At 44.5% G+C, this 20,272-nt stretch overlaps 1 protein-coding gene across 1 annotated transcript in view; it reads left to right on the top strand.

Annotated features, from left to right (window-relative positions):
• Positions 1–1,016: 1,016 nt before the first annotated feature.
• Positions 1,017–20,272, top strand: part of LRGUK (leucine rich repeats and guanylate kinase domain containing) — a 105,978-nt gene continuing 86,722 nt past the window's right edge. The window contains exons 1-5 of the mRNA XM_023753544.1: positions 1,017–1,334; positions 8,787–8,894; positions 11,653–11,734; positions 15,184–15,284; positions 18,977–19,058. Of these exons, the coding sequence (XP_023609312.1) occupies positions 1,017–1,334; positions 8,787–8,894; positions 11,653–11,734; positions 15,184–15,284; positions 18,977–19,058 (691 nt within the window). The remainder of the gene's footprint in view (positions 1,335–8,786; positions 8,895–11,652; positions 11,735–15,183; positions 15,285–18,976; positions 19,059–20,272) is intronic.

Here is a 20,272-nt window from a genome sequence, read left to right as displayed (position 1 = left end):
AAAATAAAGGCTCAGCTTGCCTCGGGATCTTTTCTCTGGCCTCAGCCGGGATCTTTTCTCTGGCCTCAGCCAGGCACAGGAAGATCCACGGAGACTAAAGAGAGCTAGAGAGTTCTGAACACTGTCTCCGTGTAAAACACTCTTTGCCGACTCCGTCCACACCTTTGGGAACCCCTATGCAAAACGACAAAAATAATTACCAATGCAGTCACTTGACTAACAATTATTTATGGGTGCTAATAGCTTGACTAACAATTATTTATGGGTGCTAATAGCTTTTCAGAAGCTTTCAGACAGTGTCAACTTGACAGTCTTTCTCCCCACCCCCACCCCACCCTCTCTCTGGATTGGATTGTTCGACCACTGTTATTTTTCTCCCCAAGGACATGGCTTACTGTGTCCAAGAAAAAATGAATTTAATTGCAAATCAGCTTCAGTTGTTGTCTGCTAGTTTCTCTTTATTATCTCCAATTAAACCATAAGGTTGGAAGCCACGCCTTTTATTTCATTTATGCAGACCCCATCTCCTAACACCATGCTCTGCATAGTGTAAAATTTCAGCATTATTAGCTTTTCAACAGAGGGTGTTAGAGAAACATCTAACATTTCCAAAGTTCGACTCTGCGAAAAGAGCCTTCGTGGATGAAACAGGATGGGGCTCACAGGTGATCTTACCATGTGATGAAAAATCTTTAAGAGGGGTTTCCAGGTCCAGAGAAAACAGTTGGACACAAAAGAAAAGGGGTGTGTGAAAAAGAGGTGAAAACGAGAAAGACAAACAAGAAACAAAGCCAGAGACTGAATGCACTAAAAGCGGGGGGGGGGGGGAGGAAGAGGGGGAGAAAGAAGAGAAGAAGAAGAAGACCACGGGGCAGACCAAAAGAAAAGAAAGGCGCGTGCCACCTGTGGCGCTGACTCAAAGCTAGGACTCTGGATGGGGGAAGACTACAGCCCCCAGAATCCCTTGCGGTGCCCCTACCCCAGTGTCAATCTCTTAGGCAACCCAGGTAAACAAGATGGCGACCTCCGGGGGAGATCCCCAGAGAAAGAAAGCTACCTCTCTCCCAGGAGGCTCGAGCGGTTCAAAAGGTGGAGCCCCGCCGGCAGTGGTTCGCCCAGAAAAAAAACTCTGGTCTTCATTTCCCACGGCGCAGAGGCTGGTGAATTCTTACAAAGCCGCCTCCTCCTCCTTCCTGCTCCAGCACATCATTCACCGCTATCCGGAGTCGGACCCAGAGCTGGAGGAATCCGAGGGCGAGGGCGAGGCCGTGGGCGTGAACGAGGAGCGAATGGATTCCGAGGCGTCCTCAGAGTCCGAGCTGCTGAATTTGGAGGTGTGCCTTCCCCCCACCGCTCACCACCTCTCTCCTTCCTCCAGCCGTGGGACCTGCTGCTTCTGCGGCAGCTCCCCACGCGCCCCTCGTTAGTCCTGACCACTTCGAGGCTTCCCCTGTCTTCTTCCCGTTTCAGTTATCACCCACCCCTTATGGAAATATTTCCCAGTTTCTCCTTTAGTTTCATTAGCACACTTGGTTTCTTAAGAGTCAAATTATGCAGCGTCGTTATGAAAAATTACTATTTATATGGGACTTAAGACGTCAACTCTGTTAAAATTATACCTTCACAAGCTTGTGAATACGTAGAGTTCGGCCTTGACATCCCCTGCACCCTTTCCCCAGGAATTTGAAGTACTCCAATGCTCTCCCCCACTTCTAGTCCCTTCGTCGTCTTTGCCCTACTAGGGGTTTGTTTGTCTGTTTGTTTGTTTATTTATTTATTTGAAATAAGTTGAGAAGTGCTTCCTCAAACACTACGTGACTTACAAATTTAATATATTACTTCTGCCAGGTGTATCTGACACATTATCAAGCAACACACACACACACACCTCACTTTGGGAGTGTTTTAGGATGTAGAGATGGTTCCCAACATTCCCATTGACATTGCTTGGGGTGGTGGCTTTGCCTTGTACATTATACAAATTCACATTAATCGATACCTATTCTAAACACCACTCAAATCCACTCCTTTCTTACACTTATCATCCTGCTTCCTTCTTAGCCCATTACTTGTCTTCTGTCCCTTTCTACTTCTCATCACATCACTTCCTTCTCTCGGCTTCTAATATGTTATTTGTTTTCTCAAAAAAATACAAATTGACTGGCTTCTTTTCAAAGGACTGCTATGTTCTCCTCTTTGTCCTGCTGCCAGGAAACTCAAATCAATATTTTTCTTACTTTCAATCTTTTTTTTGAGATAGGTTTTTCTCTCCTCTTTTCTCTTCCTTTGTAGTATAAATTGCCTCAAATTCTTTTCAGAAGTAGATACTGGTATGATGCAGAGAAATAGAATGATTCCAATGTCCCCATTCTGTGATATTCTTCTGTCTTCCCCTCTTCACACCTTTCCCTAGTCACCTTTCCTCCTTGAAGTCAAACATGCTTCTCTTTGCATGCCCGTTCTGTTTCCCAAACTCTTTTCATTAGTCTTATCTCTTCTCATTTTCCCCTCAGTAACTTGCATTGTCTTCTGTTACTCTGATGCTACCACTAACCACTTATACTTTACCCCACTTGGGTTCCCTTCCTTTGTAATGTCCTTTTGGTCACAACATTTGGCTCATTTTTTCCACCTCCATTTTGTCTTTCCTGTTCTTCTACCTCCTTTTACAGGGGTTAGTTACACATTAGTTTTGCTTAAAATAGATTATAGGAAATTATTCCTGATTTGTTCATCTTTTTATTTACTTTGCAACCTTTAACAGTGACTATTGCAAAATGGTTACAGTGTTTTTACAATTTCGAGATGTTTGTATGGTTTCCACCAGCTCCCACCCCAGAGGAATTCACAAATGAATCACCAGTTCATTTTATTATTCTAATTAACACATGCTCTTAAGCTATGAGGCTCATTAGTACCTTTGTTAATCCATCTTCAGTATGCCATTAACAAACCAGAGAAGGGGATGACTTGAACTAGTTATTCCTTTTTGGCTTATAGGATGTATGTGGGAAAAGTTTATTAGTTCTTCCATTTACATTCTAAATATTAATATTTACTTTGTGTTTTCACATTATATGTTAGCTTTTTATAGTATCTCATAAGTTTTAATATACTGAACTGTCAAGCTTAAAAGGACTTACTTGAACTTTTATGTTTAGTGATTTATCTTCCATGTCTTAGCCTAGTTAAGATTTGTAATGCCACGGTGGTCACAGTGATTACTGAGTGCCTGTAATGCCATTAGCCTCACACCTCCGAAGCCCTCATGGACTGGACGGAGATCGTGCAGACCAGCTGTTCAGAATACTGTCGTTGGTTCCTGTAAAGGCTTTTGTTAGCTGTGAGATTTTGAGCAAGTTACTTTACCTCTCTATGTCTCATCTGGAATATGTGAATTATAATAAAACCTACTTCAAAGGAGAATTGTGAGAATTACATGAGATTCCACATGTAAAATACTTAGTATACTATACTACTTATACTGTTACTAACACAAATAATACTTGCATGTTTTTATGTGCTAACTACAGCCCATTAAGTGATTTAATTAATGTAGACTTCATTGAACAAACATTAATTGAACGATTGCTATGTAGGAAGCGCTCTTTGACTATAAGGGGCAAAAGAAGAGTCTGGGCCCATTCTATGTGCCTGATGCATGAAAACCACTCTTTTCCAGTGACTACTGTAGGTAACAATGCCTACTCCTGGATTGTTATGAACCTCAAATTTAATGAGAAACTATGTTGAAGTCCTTAATATAGTGTCTGATACAGAGTAGGCTCTCAAAAATTTTAGATGTAATACTAATAGCAACAGTAATGATAGAAGATGGTGAGAACATGATTGAGGACATACATGGTCCCTCTCAAGGTGAGATAAGAATGTGAGTAAATCATACCTATGCATTATGTGAAGCATTATGTACTCTGCTATGTACAGATGACAGCTGAGTTGTGGGGATCATGGGAGACTTTAAGGAAAGTAGACCCTTGTCTGGGTGGAGAGATGATGTGTGGGCAGGCAGATGGCAACTTTTCCTATTGATGGATGATAGGTGAGAGCAGAACAGGCGGCTGAGGTGCTGGCCAGGTTGTGGAGAGCTCTGATGGCCCAGTGGGATTCGTTTAGAAGCAGGGAGGTCGGTGAGAAGACTCCAGTAACATCTATGGAGGAGAGACAAGAGGCTGCATTCAGGCAGTGGAAGTGGAAATGGAAAGGAAGGTAAAGATGAAAACGTGTAACGTTTTTGAGATGGGAAAGTTACTGATTGAGTATAATAAGCCTAGGATGCCTGCTAGGTCTATGGCATGGTCTGGGATGGGGGTGGGGATGTTAAGGCCATTAACCACAGTAAGAAACAGGAACAGATAGAGCTGTGTAGTAAGGAGTTGGATATACTAGTCATATGACTGGAATCAGGGACACGGACTTGGAGTAGAAGACCAGGAATCATCTGCATTGGAGTCTGTGTGATCAGCCAGGAAGGAAGAGGAGAGGACGGCCAAGCATAGAACCCTGGGGTACAGGTATTTAAGTAGCCGGCAGATGAGGAGATTTTAGGGAAGGAAACTGGAAAGGAGAGCTGTGTGTGCCCGGCCAGTGAGGCTCAGTGATTGAGCATCCACCCATGAACCAGGAGGTCAGGGTTGTAGGCTTGATCCCCAGTAGGGGGCGTGCAGGAGGCAGCCACTCAATGATTTCCTTTCATCATTGATGTTTCTCTCTCTCCCTCTCCCTTCCTCTCTCTGAAATCAATACAAATGGAAGGAAGGGAGGGAGGGAGGGAAGGAGGGAGGGCTGTGATAGGGAAGCCAAGGCAAGGAAGAGTCTTGAGGAACGGGAATATTGTTGCTGCCATTATGTTAAGTGGGAAGAGGCCTAAAAAGTGCTTCTTAGCTGTGCCTACCTGAGGCCCATGTGCTTTTGTGATGTGGTGAAGGCAGAGCCTAACCGTAGTGAGCTGAAGAGCGAATTGGAGGGGAGGAAGAGGAGCTGCAGGATAAAACAACCCTGGAGGAGCTTGGTGATCAAGGGAGACGATAGCTCCAGATAACGGAACATAAGCAGGACTGAAGGGAGCCCTCTTAGGACAGCAGAGACTCACAACTTGTATAGCTGGAGAGGGACAGTGGAGAGTGACTGCGTGAAATCGCAGGCAAAAGAGGGCAAAGTGGCTGGTCCCTGAGCCAAGTCCCTGAGGAAACAGAGGGAGTGGGGCCCTGAACGTGGAGAAGGAGCAGGCGTATCTGACACCCAGGTGAGCAGCATCAGGGCAGGTGCAGAACATTGAGGGCGTCCGTGTCTGGTTGTTTCTACTCTGCCGAAGGAGTGGCGGCACTGGGCAGCCTGAGGAGAGGGTGGACTCTGCACAGTCAAGGTGGGGAGCGGAAAGGCAGCTGATAAAGAGTGGGAGACGGCTAACAGCCCTGAGGCCCAGCCACAAGTTGGCTGTAGAGTGGCACCAGAGTGCATGGTGGTGGGGCCTTTCCCAGCCCTCTCAGCAGACCAAGGGGAGAGTGGGGTCGTTAATTCCTCAACCTACGTTTGTACCAGGCACTGAACTGCCCCCTCCCCACCTTCTGCTTCAGCTGTGGAACTCTTTGTAGTGTCCCCAATGGGCCGTGCACGCCTTTGCCATAGAGATGTCCATGCTTCCCTCTCTGCCTGCACTGTCCTTCTTGGCCCTCTTTTCTGCCCCTTCTTCCCCTTTTCCAGAACAACTCACAACTTTGGGCCTCAACTTAATTGCTCTCTCCCCAAGGAAGCCTTTGCTACTCTCCTGCTCCCCACTAGACCTGAGAAAAGGGGGCGCCCTGTTTACCTCTAGTGTCATATTTATCCAAGTCCTGAAATTGCTTGTGTCCTTGTCCGGCATGTGATGAGCATGACACAATCCCTGCACAGTGCTCAATTGTGAACTTGCTCCAGGCGTGGGTATGTATGTGGCCATTGCAAGCAGGGGGCCAGGAGTCAGAGAGTTGAGAGTAGAGACATTGAAACTGCTCATGGGATACCCAGTAGGGGAAGAAGCACAGTCGGGAGGGGGCAGGTAGACCCTGAGAAGGGAAGGACGAACGGACTGGAGATCGTGTTGTGAACCAAGAACAAGTCCAGTGGGTGTTGGAAAGGTTGAAGGTAGGCACCTGTAGGATCAAGGAGTAATGGAATGCTGGGTTTGAGGTGTCTAGGGTGGAGCAGTTTAGGCTGGTGACCAGGCCAGGGCATGGCCCTGGGAGTGAGTGCCTGAAGTTGGGAGGAGATCAATTTTAAGGTGTCTGAAGTTGAGAAAGCAAAGAAATGTGTGTGTGTGCATGTGCTCAGAGTCCAAGGCGTGTTGAATGGCCATCCTTGGGGACTCTGATGCCACCCAAGATAGAGACAGGACATAAAAGGACTGAAAATGACCAAAGACCAGAAGGCAAAGGCGTGCTCCTGACCAATGGCAGGAACCTCAAAGGAGGTGTGAGGGCGTTGCTGGGGAGTCTTGCCTGGGGGTCCTGGGACAATGCTGAGAGTATGGCAGGTCTCCATATCAGTGGCTACAGACATTCACCTGCCGTAAGTAAGAGGTACAACATCTTCTCTTAGCCAGGAAGTGGAGGGGCTGGGTCAGGTAAACTTCAGAGGTTTAGGTGGAAAGTTTTGGAAGGAAGGTAACATGCCCACCTTAATCCCTTCCCAGGCCTTTTATAAGAAATTGGAACTTTATTTGGAAAAGTAAATGCCTTTCCCCATTCTGTGCACAGGCTGATTGGCATGGATGAAGGAAACATGCCAATGTGGGATTTCTGACTGCATCGATTAGTAGTAACAACTGTCATTTATTGGAAACACTTGCTATATTCTAGCCATTGTGTTAAGAGATTTAGGTAGACTATTTTTTTCATTCTCCCCAAAACATTAAGAGAAGGTAATAATGTTTCTTTTTTATAGATGAAGAATGTGAGGCTGAGAGAAAACTTTATCTGCCTAAAGTCATACAGTGGGGCCTTGACTTACGAGTGTCCCGACTAACGAGTTTTTTGAGATATGAGCCATCTCGGCCGATTTTTTGCTTTGAGTTGTGAGCTAAAATTTGGGTTACGAGCCAGCTTCTGATACCCCGCTAGTTGGCGCAGTGAACGTCACAGTGAACGCCACAACATCAGCCCAGCATCACGTGTCTCACTCATTCACTTTAAGATTTGATATATGACACCCTAACCCAGGGGTGGGCAAACTTTTTGACTCGAGGGCCACAATGGGTTCTTAAACTGGACCGGAGGGCCGGAACAAAAGCATGGATGGAGTGTTTGTGTGAACTAATATAAATTCAAAGTAAACATCATTACATAAGAGGGTATGGTCTTTTTTTTTTAGTTTTATTCATTTCAAACGGGCCGCGGGCCGTAGTTTGCCCACGGCTGCCCTAACCGGTTTGGCTCAGTGGATAGAGCGTTGGCCTGCGGACTGAAAGGTCCCAGGTTCGATTCCGGTCAAGGGCATGTACCTTGGTTGCGGGCACATCCCCAGTAGGAGGTGTGCAGGAGGCAGCTGACAGATGTTTCTCTCTCATCGATGTTTGTAACTCTCTATCCCTCTCCCTTCCTCTCTGTAAAAAATCAATAAAATATATTAAAAAAAGATTTGACATACGAGTAATTTGAGTTATGAGCTCCGTCACGGAACGAATTAAACTCGTAAGTCAAGGCCCCACTGTATATCCACAATGGCAGATCCTGGGTTTAACCAAGCCTGCCCAGCCCCGGAGCCTGTGGGCTATCTCCGTGTGAGCGATACTTGCTTCCCTGGGTTAGTGCAAATCTGGGGGAAAGAAAATCCTTACAATAGCACCAGCCTACGTACTTATAGTCCTCAGTACCTGAATTAACGTGGAAAACCTGGAAAGACATTTGCTGTCACAGTCTGTATGCCAGTTATGCTTAGTTATTTGGGTCTGACTGATGTGATTACTGTATGATGTGTCCTCATGCTGATGCTAGTGATAATGTGCAGGTCATTACAGAGTTGAAGGCAGCACTGACCACCTGTCATCTCTTCTTTCTGTCACTACTGAGGAAAGGGCACGTTGGGCCACCACTGGCCCCTGGATGTCTACAGACCCCTTTATGGAAATGATTACTACCCTTTTAATAAATCTGGCAAACTGTATGAATCCAGCAAAATTAGCCAATAGGAAGCTGACAGAAGACCTGTTTTCTCCAGCAAGAATACCAGATTTAGCAAAGTCATGGCCTTAATTTGATGTAACCGGCCTTCAGGGGGTGGGCAGGCAGTCAGGTGTACCAGTGAGAATGGCCCGGGGGTTGGAAAGATGTGGGTTTGTGTTTTGGCTCCGTCACAAACTAGCTATGCAGTTTCGGGCAAATTAACCTCCGTAAGCCTTCTTCATCTGTGAAATGGAGCTAAGAGTACCTACCTGGGGGTGCAGGAGGATTAAATGAGTTGATCCATCCAGAGCTCTTGGCACGGTGCTCCATCAGTGTAACTGTCACCATTAATGTTGGTGTGCCTATGGTGCTCATTCCACTTGGCATACCTAATGCCAGTGACCACCTGAAAATTAAGCAGCCATGAAAACAATTACTTGATAGATATTGGTGTAAACAACTGTAATCTGTGTCTTCCACACAGAATTTTGGGGGGGACTGGTAAATCTTGGAGTGCTCAGCTCCTGGATATGTCACATACTGAATAAGTGCCAGATTAGACGGATGGCTTGTGTCTTTGTAATGGAAGTCCTCTTTGTCCACCTCTCCCGATTTTTTTTTTTTTTGCAGGGTGAGTTTGATGGGGTCCTGAGAGAGGAGGCGGTGGCTGAGGGACTCTACCAGTTGGGGCGCTCCGGTTCCGGGACTGAGCAGGTCTTCCTCAACCTAACTTTATCGGTGAGTGTGACAACATCGCCATTGCCTGGCTGCATCTTGACATGGGTTGAGACCCCTTTGGGGGTTGAAATGACCCTTTCACAGGGGTCGCCTAAGACCATCGGAAAACACACATATAATTACATATTGTTTTTGTGATTAATCACTATGCTTTAATTATGTTCAATTTGTAACAATGAAAATACATCCTGCATATCAGATATTTACATTATGATTCATAACAGTAGCAAAATTACAGTTATGAAGTAGCAACAAAAATAATGTTATGGTTGGGGGTCACCACAACATGAGGAACTGTATTAAAGGGTCGTGGCATTAGGAAGGTTGAGAACCACTGGGTTGGACTGTTTCCATTTTTTTCCCGATACCCATAGCTTTTGTGGTGGCCCCACGTCTCGGTCTCAGTGGCATTTGGTGGAGATTGGTGATAAAAGTTATTTATGTAAATGTTAGACATCAAAGAATCCTGGCCAGTTCCACAATCAGCTTCTCAAATTCCTTTGTTTCATTCCCTTCGGAGCCTATGTCTTTCATCTTAAGTAGTCTATTTTATAGCAATCAATGCCTTCTTTCCAGAAGGTTGAATTTGATTCTATAAAACTAATCAAAAACTCTTTAAGAATTTTCTCTCTGATCAGGACTATAATTTATATCTGAATCCATGGGAACAAAGGGTTTTGGTATTGACTTTCCCCCCTAGTATGTCAAGAAATAAGTAGCTGTGAGCAGTCTCTCACTTTCCTAAAGATACCTATTATTGATGAACAAGTGTATTGTTATTCGTCAATTTTCAAGATTTCGATGCTAGTCACAGTGCAGCACAGAATCTGGGCTGGGTTTTCTCAGACAAGCAGAATCCGTGGAGGACTCCAGCTTCTTTCCCTTGTTTTTCTAGTCGTAGGCAAACAGTACATCTTTGTGCTTCCTTGTGTTGTAAAGCATTAGTATTCCTTGAGTAGATGCAGATACGTAGTTTAAAACACACACTGAAATTTTGCTATGGCACCAAAATTTGGCCCAAGTGTATAAATTCATCATAATGCTGTTCTGTCTTGGGTTTGAACTAGTAAACCAGGGGTCCTCAAACTACGGCCCTCGGGCCACATGCAAATACAAATATTGTATTTGTTCCCATTTTGTTTTTTTACTTCAAAATAAGATATGTGCAGTGTGTATAGGGATTTGTTCATAGTTTTTTTTTAAACTATAGTCCGGCCCTCCAACGGTCTGAGGGACAGTGAACTGGCCCCCTGTTTAAAAAGTTTGAGGACCCCTGTAGTAAACTATCCGAGAAATGTTAAGCTCTTTTCACCCACGCTGGCTCCATGGCATGTCCTATGAGAACAGCATATTACAGCTCTCATCTTTTCCTGTTTTCACTTTATACCATTTTATGGATGACTCAGCCGGCCGGGCAACCACATACAGGGAGCACCCTGTGTGAATTGCACTGTGTAGGCACCGGAATGGTGGATGATTCCAGCAGCCAATACATCCCACACAAGTCCCTTGCGATCAATATTCCACTTAGGTACGCAGCGCTATGCCTTAAATCGATCTACCAAAAAAAGCAATTCTTTAAATCTTATTTCAGCCAGATGGACTGAAGCTTAACTTGCTTTGCCACTGACCTCCTTACATGTGAGATATTATGTGTTGAATTACTTTGCCTTCATAACCTGTCTTTACTGAATACATTGTCTTAGGGTTGCCTGGTTTAGTGATTCCTGCCCCCTCCCCCAAATATCTTACCAGTAGGTATGTCACACATTATTTTTTACTTTCTGTTATTACTTGTGTATGTAGGTTCTCTTCTACCAGAGTCATACTTTTCTTAAGGACACAATATGGCTCTGTTTCATTGTTGTATTTCTCATCATGGCAAGCACAATGCCTTCTACACAGGGTTTCAGTAGATAGTTATTGATTACCGTTCTAGTGGCCTCTATTGAACACAATTATTATTGTAGTTGAGAACTTGTGTATGATGATTCGTCAGTGATCGGCTTTTTCTGACTCCGATGTCACAACACAAACCAGCGACATGAGTCTCTGTTCCAAGGGGCCGAACACCCCTCCAGCCCCTGTCAGTTCACTAGAAGCGGGATGTCATGGAGGGAATGTTAGTGAAGGATTCGGGAGACTTAGATCTGCTTCTCTCCTACCAACATGCTATGCGATTTGAGGCTATTTACACTCCTCTCTGTACCTCACATTCCTCATCTCTAAATTGGGAGCACTCTGCCCTGCGGAACCCACAGGTTTGTCTGATCAGAAGAGGTTGTTGTGGGAGAGTAGAAAAGGAACCCTGTGAGAATGTGGGCGTGTTGTGGTTAATGATCTCCTGATTAGGTGTGAACTCTCTTTAATGTGCCATTTAAATTCCAGGCATCGGCTTTTTCTTCAGCCAGATCAAGGCTGTGGCTTTATTATTCGCACATGTTTCTTACTATAAAACTGCTCAAAAGGTCTTCGTGGCACTGCCTTAATTTGCCTTTTCGTGTTGTATTTGTTCTTGCTAACAACACTAATTTTCTACGCTATTATTTTCTCCAGAGGAATGCGTTTTTCAATGGGGCTTGTAGTCTGTCTTGGGATCCTATTGGCAGTAGGCTTCAGATTTTTCCCCTCTCACTTCTACTCTTTTATGAAAGGAACTCCGGATTTCTTTCGACAACTGCTATTTCTAGACATTGCGAGAAGGCTGCGTACTAACTATGAAAGCAACATTAAAGTCCTTTACCTTTTATTTTCTCAGGGTTCTGACTTGATTGACATTAGCATCCTCTGCGGATATGTCCACCTACAGAAGCTGGATCTCTCAGTAAATAAAATTGGAGGTATGTCATTGTCATTCTAGGGTCACGCAATCATTTCAGAAGTTCAGCTTTGCAGTAGGTGATATAGTTTAATACTGCAAAACTTGATACAAATGCTACTGTGGATCAATTTACACATCAACCCAAGGCTCTCCATGTAAAAAGGCACCAATGGCCGATGACTGCGGTAATATGCTGTGGGTGAGGGTCTCAGATGGAAGGTTTGCTTTTTCCTTTTAAGAGAGGTATGATTCTTTAATACTTCCTGAATTTCCCGCGATTCCCTTTTCCTTCCCTCTTTTAGTTTATTCAGTGTAGATGAATTCGCTTTTATTTTTTTCCTTTAATGGATTCTTTCCTTTATTTTGCGCTTGCAGCAACAACAGTTTAGTACTGGCCATCTACCTCTGTTCTTATTTGAGCACAGAGATTCTCAAATTAATTTTTTCCTCTATTTTTGCTGTCTCTATATTTAGTTGATTCTTAAACTCTCAACTTTGACATTAGAAGGTCTATATGACCTATTTGTTGTGACACCTTGTTCACATTTCATGAAATTAGTTACATTTCCTTGAAAGTTTGATCCTTGTTTCTAATCGTCTGGTCTTATTTGAAGTTACAATTTCTTTTCCTCAGACTTCTAAGGAAGGAAGCAAATCCTCATTTCTGCCCTGCTTTCTTCACTGATAATCTTTCTACTCTCTTTAGTTTGTCTTTCTGTCACAATTAAATGTTGCTGATTAGGTTTTTTCTGGCTCATTTTAAGTTGTGTGTGTGTTTTTTTAACCTTATATGACTGCAATAATTAAAATCCACTTTTATTTCAATGGCTAAGAAATATTCTAGCATATTTTTTCTTAAAATGCTACTGTTTTGAAAGACACCCCCCTGCCCCCAGTTTTATAAAACTTTATTATGAAAAAGTACAAACGTGAACAAGTAGAGGGACCATTGTCATGAATAATCAGGTTCAACAATTTCCAGCCATGGCCTATCTTTTATTTTTTAAAGTATATGGTACTTTAATATATATATATTGATTTTAGAGAGAGGAAGGCAAAGGAAAAGAGAGATAGAAACACTGATGAGAGAGAAACATTGACTGGCTGCCTCCTGCATGCCCCCCACAACTGGTGCCCTGACAGGGAATTGAACCGTGATCTCCTGATTCATGGGCCGATACTCAACCACTGAGCCACATCGGCTGGGCCCGTGGCCTATCTTGCTTCGTCTATGCCTCCCTGCCCTGCTCCCAGGATTATTTCAAAGCAAATCTCAGATACCATAGCATCAGAAAGACTTTTTTAGTGTTACTGGCAGGTGCTCACCCCACACCCCACACAGGTTGGTTTCGTTTCCTGGGTAAGGAATTGCAGAGCGGTGGCGGCTTCCAGGTGCTAGAGCTGGGGGAGGGGGAGGAGGCGTGGCATCGCTTGCAAGGAGCCCACACTTGCCAATGAAGCTTTCCTCTGGGGTCAGTCTCCTTTCATCTTTAAGGCCTGTTTTATTAGCTCATCCTGTGTTTGAGAACCTACTATGTGTAAAGTACAGTCGATTTTTCTTTTTGTGAGGACAGTGTTACTGATGAATTGGAGCAGACCAATCTCAGTCTGCATCTGAATCACCTGGGGCGTGGAGTTGGGACGTGGAGGTGAGGCTGATCAAACACAGGTGGCTGTGCCCCACCCTCAGAGCTTCAGGTTCAGATCCGGGGTGGGAACTGAGAATTTGCATTTCTAGTTAGTTCCCTAGTGAAGCTGGTCAGGACCACACTTTGAGAACCAGGGATGTAGACTCGAGGTGCTCCTGCCATCTGGTGGTCGTGGAGGTCACTACACCGAGTAAGGGATTAACCGGCTTGAAGACGTTAGAAACCCAGCAACCCAGACCATGAACTTTCTGTCAGTGACTGGAAAGCATTGTTCTTCTGGTCTGCACAGTATGAAATGTACCTGCCACCTCTTCATCGCCATCTAAGTGGCAGCTGCTGCTGCTTCAAGACAGAACTCAGTGGCACAGCCCTTACCGGCCACAGAAAGGTCAGCTGCAGGGGGTGGGGGGCTGGTGGAAATGAAGAGTTGAGACCACTGCTGAGGGACACAGAGCTGAGCTCAGAAGGGCCAAGCAGGCCAAGCTTGTAAAGCAATGGCAGTTTCCCCTTAGGCGTCTCTCACAGACGGCCTTCCTTGATGCGCTCATTAATTCCCACCGGAGGGTTGATGTTCCGGTGGGTGCCCCTCCCAGAACAACAGGCTAGAGGAAGGGGGTGGTTTTGGCCAGAGAAACGAAGTAGCAGTTGGTGGAGTGCTTCTGGCCTCAGTGGCTGTGACTGGCCCTGTGATCTAGAATGAGAAGAGAGGAGACGCTATCACTACCATTTTCAGGTGGAAAAACAAGTTACTGGCAGAGACAGGGCAGCAAGTCCTTATCTTGGGGTTCTTCTGGAGCTGGTTTCTTTCTTTAAAAAACATTTGTATTGATTTTAGAGAGGGAGAGAGAGATAGAGGCATCAATGATGGAGAGAATCATTGATCAGCTGCCTCCTGCACACCCCCTACTGGGCATCGAGCCTGAAACCTGGGCATGTGCCCTGACCGGGAATCGAACCATGACCTCCTGGTTTATAAGTCGGTGCTCAACCACTGAGCCATGCTGGCTGGGCCTGAGCTGGTTTCTTATTTCTCCTCCTGTCCAGAACCATGTCTGTTGTGAAGCGGCCGCAGTACGCAACACAATACTTCATTTCTTATGTTTTACATGTAACTTCATTAGGACGAATATCAGCACTACAGTCCTTAGTACTCAAGGCTCTGAATATTTGCTTGGGATAAAATGCAGAACTCACATACATTTGAGCCAATCCAGAGTCAAAGTAAAATAATAGCAATCATTTAAATGGCTTCAAATAATTAATTAGATTTAGGATTGAGTCCAAATAAAACAAAATTTGTAGCATAGAAAGTTCTCTCATTGTGGCATTTTCAGTCTTTCTAGGAAATGTACCTGCCACCTCTTCATCGCCATCTAAGTGGTAGCTGCTGCTGCTGCTTCAAGACAGAATTCAGTGGCACTAATTCAGTTACTTAGGGGCCAATTATCAAGAGGATTATCTGGGCTTTAACTTCTTGTCCTCTCCTCCCTGGCTGGCAGTTTCTGAAGATGTGACTGTTAGAGTGAGCCGGGACCCCGAGGAGGCCTGTTCATTGTTAGGTGGCTATCCTGGGACAAGTTGGAGAGGGCGTGGGGGGCCCTGGGAGAAGGTTCAGTGACTGGCTCAGGGAGAGTGTTCTGTGTGTGTGTGTGTGTGTGTGTGTGTGTGTTTCACACATCCTATTCATTTCACTCAGCTGGATGTGCTTGTATCTGGTATAATTAAAAAATGTTCTTATGTAACATATGTTGTTTTTAACGACTTTGTCCAATTTTTGTCTTATTGGCTTACCTTATTGTGTATTTCTTTTTCTCCCCAGATTTGTCTTGTGTGAGTTTTATGCCATATCTTCTAGAACTTAATGCTTCTCAAAATAAACTGACCTCATTCTTCAATTTCAAGCCACCCAAAAATCTCAAGGTAGGCTTGACTCATACACCAATTCCGTATGTTAACTTGTTTGCAAAATACACTAATAAGAAAATGTCACTAAAATAGGACATTCCGAGGATAAGAGGGAGGGTAAATAGTGCAAGGATTGGAAGTGAAATAAGAGGGAGAGGCTTTATGCATCATTTATTTTGGAAAAGGGAGATGGTTTGTCAATGCAGCATGTTTATAGGAAGTTGTGCTGAAACCTAGTGTTCACGTCAAAGAGCTAGCTTCCTTCTGTTCTCGCTCCCTCATTTAAAGGGGGTGATTGTATGCTTTTATGACAGCAGAATAACTTTACTGTGAAAAATCTGAAAAAATGTCCTGGGGGCTCAGATTTCGCCCTCCTTATGGATCCAGCCAGTAGTTCTATAAGGAAGTGGTGGTTTCAGGCCCGGATCCTCACCTCTGCAGCTGCCTTTGCACGTCTGGGGCAGATTAACGCTCTGTGAGCAGTGGTTGCTAGAGCAGCCTGCTCGGCTGTCGGGCCCTGGGTCTCCACCTTCAGTGTGCCCACAGCTCACCTGGTTCCTGTGGAAATGAGATTCTTCCCTGGAGGTCCTGTGGGCGGGGAGGCGGGTGGGGGGGGTGGGACACCTGGGAGGGTGATTTCCAACACCTTCCAGGTGATGTTATTGCTGCCGGTCCATGGGCCACATTAGGCAGAGAGGCCGGGGAGTACTGGTTCCTGAACCTTTCTGCACACCGCAGTCACCTGGGAGTTTTTAAACCTCAGTGTATGGGTCCTGCTGCCAGAGATTCTGATCCAAGTGGCCCAAGGTAATGACGGGACTTTGGGGCTCGAATGTGCTGACAAATTTGGGAACCAGTGCCTCTGAGCTGGAGACCAGTGTTCCTCTTTTGGACCCAAATATTTAATTTTAAAGTTATTTTTTAGGAATGGACATCAACTACTGCCTTTTATTAGCTACTGTTTTATTTTATTTACAAACCAAATGAACTTAGACCCAAAGTATTCTGCCAGCGTTTGCACAAATCTGAGATCAAGATCTGACGTCCTTCCTACCCTTCTTATTTTCCTCCTGTGGTTTCACATCACGCCATCTTTATCAATAGTGGGGTTTTCCCCCTTTGAAATTACAGTGATGCCAGGGTGACATTGCTCTGTCCAAATAGGCCACACGGGGTGCCTGCCTGTGTTGGGTGCGGGGCCACGTCTGCAGGTTATTGGGAGCTGTACTGACAGAGCTGTTTCCTTGGTCCTCCCTGGCTTGTCCGTGCAGCCCTAAGCCCCGAGGAAGTCAGTCAGGGCAACAGCGTGGCCTCAGCCCTGGGAAGAACTTCCTCGGAGTTTCTCCCATTCACACCCTTACCTCACCCTCTCTCAGACTCCACAAATGAACAAAAACAAATCAGAGACCCCACTTTTGTTGTTGTTATTTAGAGCAGTTTTAGGTTCAAGCAGGTATAAAGATTTCCCATGTTCCTCCTGCCTCCCCCCGGGCACAGCCTCCCCATGACCCAGGTCCTCCACAGAAGTGGTCCATTTGTTACAGTTGATGAGCCCACATTGACACATCAAGGTCACCCCACGTCCATAGTTGACGTTAGGGTTGCCTCTTGCTGCTGTGCATACTGGGGGTTTGGACAAATGTGTAATGGCATGTACCCCCATTATGGCAGATACCCAATCTTTATCGTCCCTGGAGAATAACAGCAAATGCATCAGGCTGCCCGGCGAGGGGCTGTGAGAACTCCGTGTGCCCTTGGGAGGGGGTGACTGGTGTTTTCCGCGCATTATCTTATTTAATCCCCCCAACAAGCTGTGAGGCAGCTGGGATGGGCCCATTTCACAGACGAGGACACTGAAGTCCAGAAAGGTTGAGTGACTGATAGTCTTCCCTGGGAGGTGGCAGGGCTGGGATTGGCCCTGATGGCTGAGACCCAGAGCCCGTATCTTCCCAGAAAACCAGGCCTGTGTGCAGTGTCCCACCCTCTTGGGCAGCTCTGCCTCCTCCTTGTTATCTCCGAGCCTGTACCACCACGGAGGGGAGGAGGCTGCCCTTCCCTCTGTGTTTCCTGGAATGTTTTGCTCTTAGTAGGTGACGAAGGTGCATTTGACTTGATGGGTATTTCCACAAAGCTCTGGGAGCCAGCGGAACTCCCAGCGGGAGTCAGAGCAAGCCCAGCCTTTTAAGGTCTCTCAACAATCCTGGTTTTATAGGTGCACGGCGGGCTTAGTCTCCACCCACAGCCCTGACAGGTGTGGTTGGGTAGATGTCACGAGGAGACATATATGGCACAAGAAATGAAAGGTATTGATGAAAAAGTGCCAATTTGAAGTTAGCTCAGACAATTATAAGTTTATTTCTAGTTTATCATTATTATACGGTAGAAATTAACTTAGACCCAAAGAATTCTGCCAGCGTTTGCACAAATATGAAATCAATGAAACTCCATTAACATCGTCCCAAACTGACTTCTTCAGTCCTTATATACATTTACATAGTTTCAGTTTGTATATGCTTGAAGTTTTGTGTTCTGATTTTTTAATAAATATATTTTTATTGATTTCATAGAGGAAGGGAGAAGGAGAGGGAGAGAAACATCAATGATGAGTGAGAATCATTGATCCCCTTCCTCCTGCATGCCCCCAACTGGAGATGGAGCCCATATCCCAGGCAAGTGCCCAGAAAGGGAATCGAACTGTGACCTCCTGGTTCATAGGTCAATGCTCAACCACTGAGCCACACCTGCTGGGCTGATTTCTTTTACTTAACAGTTTAGTTTGCACATTTCTATTCTTCACATGGTTCATACACATGCATTTTACTATCAACTTAATCAGTTTTCTACCCTTGCCACTTGAGTTGTTGCCAGTTTTTTTTTTCAGGAATTCAATATTTAAAGTTTTTAGCATTTACAGTACTTAGTATTTAATGCATTGAATAAATGATCATAGTATATTTTTGGGGGGTGGGGTCACTGTTTTAAAGGGTACAAGAAGATAAAAATAGTGCTCAATATATAATTGCTTCATAGTTTTCCATAAAATGGTTATAATATGAAAATTATCAACGAGTGTTTCAACAAAGTTAGGATTTTTTTCATTTTTTAAAGTCATTTTTATTTATTCTTTGTCAGTAGGTGAACAATTAAATGAAGTTACTTAATGTCGTATTTCTGTAATCTCATATTTTTGAGTAGGAACAACTGCTATTGCTGAAAATGCTTTCCTAAAATAGTCCACTTTGAGAAGGGTGTTACGTTGAAGAGATATGACCTGAGGGATGAATTAGGAAGATTTTTCTGGCATTAAGGGATGACGTGGAGAATATACTGAGATAAAAATAGAAAAGGCAAAGAAAAGAGAAACAAGATATCAGTTTGCTGGGCATTAGAGAATCAGAAAGAAATGTGGTCAAAGTGAAACTGAGGTAAATCCTGGAAGAAGGTCGGGAAAGTTTAAAACAAATGCTGAAAGGGAGAGAGTAGCTGCAGGAACTGAGTGTTTGGGTCGTGGGGTTCTGCTCTGCCCACAGGACGGGGTCATCAAAGGGTTTCTAAAGGGGACAGACAGTGATGAAATAGGGATAAACATGTTTTCAATGAAGAATTCTAATCCTAGATCCAGAAACACATTCTTATTGTGCATTTACTTACTGTGGTTAAGCTGAATGAAAAATGAAGTATGACATATTGTTTCTTTTTCTCCTCAGAAGGTGGATTTTTCCTTCAACCAAATTTCTAAAATGGCTGATTTGTCGGCATACCAGGCTCTCACTAAACTAATTCTGGACAGTATCCTTTGCTAAGTAAAGGGGAAAATTTGGTTAATAGATTCATTGATGAGCACGTGCCCGATGGCATGAAACAGTACCAGATAAGCAGTTTACTAAATAATGAAGGACTGATCATCACAAAATGTGAAAGATGTTTTATTTACAAAGGATTAAGGCTGCAAGTCAAAGCTTGCCAAGAGCATTTTCAACCTGAAAAGTTAAGTTCTAATTAACGGAGGCTTATTTTTAATGCAGGAACCAGATAAGAAGTTCCATTTTAACTGACTCCTTTTCAAATTTACTTAAACTTGCACCCTATTTCGTATAAATTCAGTATCTGAAAATCCTGATACGGCCCTCTGGAAAATTAGTGACTATTTCACAAAAGAATTCCTACTAAGCTTCCTTTAAATAGCAAGCTTCTCTGGTGTATTTTAAATGTGCTTTCATGAAAAAAGAACAACTTTTGATTTGCGACCAAGTTCAGGAACAGGTCTAGTGCACGGCTCGGGCTCCACGCAGGTGGCGCGCCTTCGCTAAAGCACATGCTCCAGCCGGAGCCGCAGGGGGTCACTGGGGACCTGTGAGTTTAATGAGGCTTGAGCCTCCTCTTCCCACCAGAGGCTGATGTCCTCTGGGTGACCAGGGAGCAGCCAGTCTCCTCTCAGTAAGTATCTGCCTGCCCCCTGAGGATTCTCAGGGCAGGGTGGAGAGTGAATGGACTGCCCCTGTGCACCTAGTTCCAGGATGTCAGGATGTCACAGCGGCTAGAACACATTACGCTTGTGATGAGGCCGAGAGGTGGGGAGAATGGAAGGGATGCTTCCTTGAAGACATATTTTGTAGGATAAACCTTTCTTCACCTTTGATGGCACGCTTTGAGCATAGTGCCACGCCCTCTAGCACTTTTGTGCGAAAATGAGCAATGAGGGGACAAAATTTAAGAAAGGTAAAAAACGCCACGGGTTGGGGAGCATGTAGAGCAAAAGGATCTCTTGTTTAGGTTGCTTATGAGTATGAAATTGGTTCAACCACTTTGGAAAACAATTTTATACTATCGTGTAAAGTTGAACATCCAAATTCCCTATGACCTAGTATTTTCGTTCTTACGTAGGAAAGGGTAGCATGCGTGTAGCTGGAGGCTTGTGTAAGAATTAACAATACTCATTGCAGCATTGCTTAGAGCAGCAAAATATTGAAGCAGGCCAGATGTGGATAACAGAAAGCATAAAT

This window comes from Myotis lucifugus, unplaced genomic scaffold (genome assembly GCF_000147115.1).
Source record: "Myotis lucifugus unplaced genomic scaffold, Myoluc2.0 scaffold_46, whole genome shotgun sequence".
NCBI classification, from domain to species: Eukaryota; Metazoa; Chordata; class Mammalia; order Chiroptera; family Vespertilionidae; genus Myotis; species Myotis lucifugus.
Note: the sequence above shows the minus strand (reverse complement) of the source record. Positions and strands in the feature narration are given on the sequence as shown.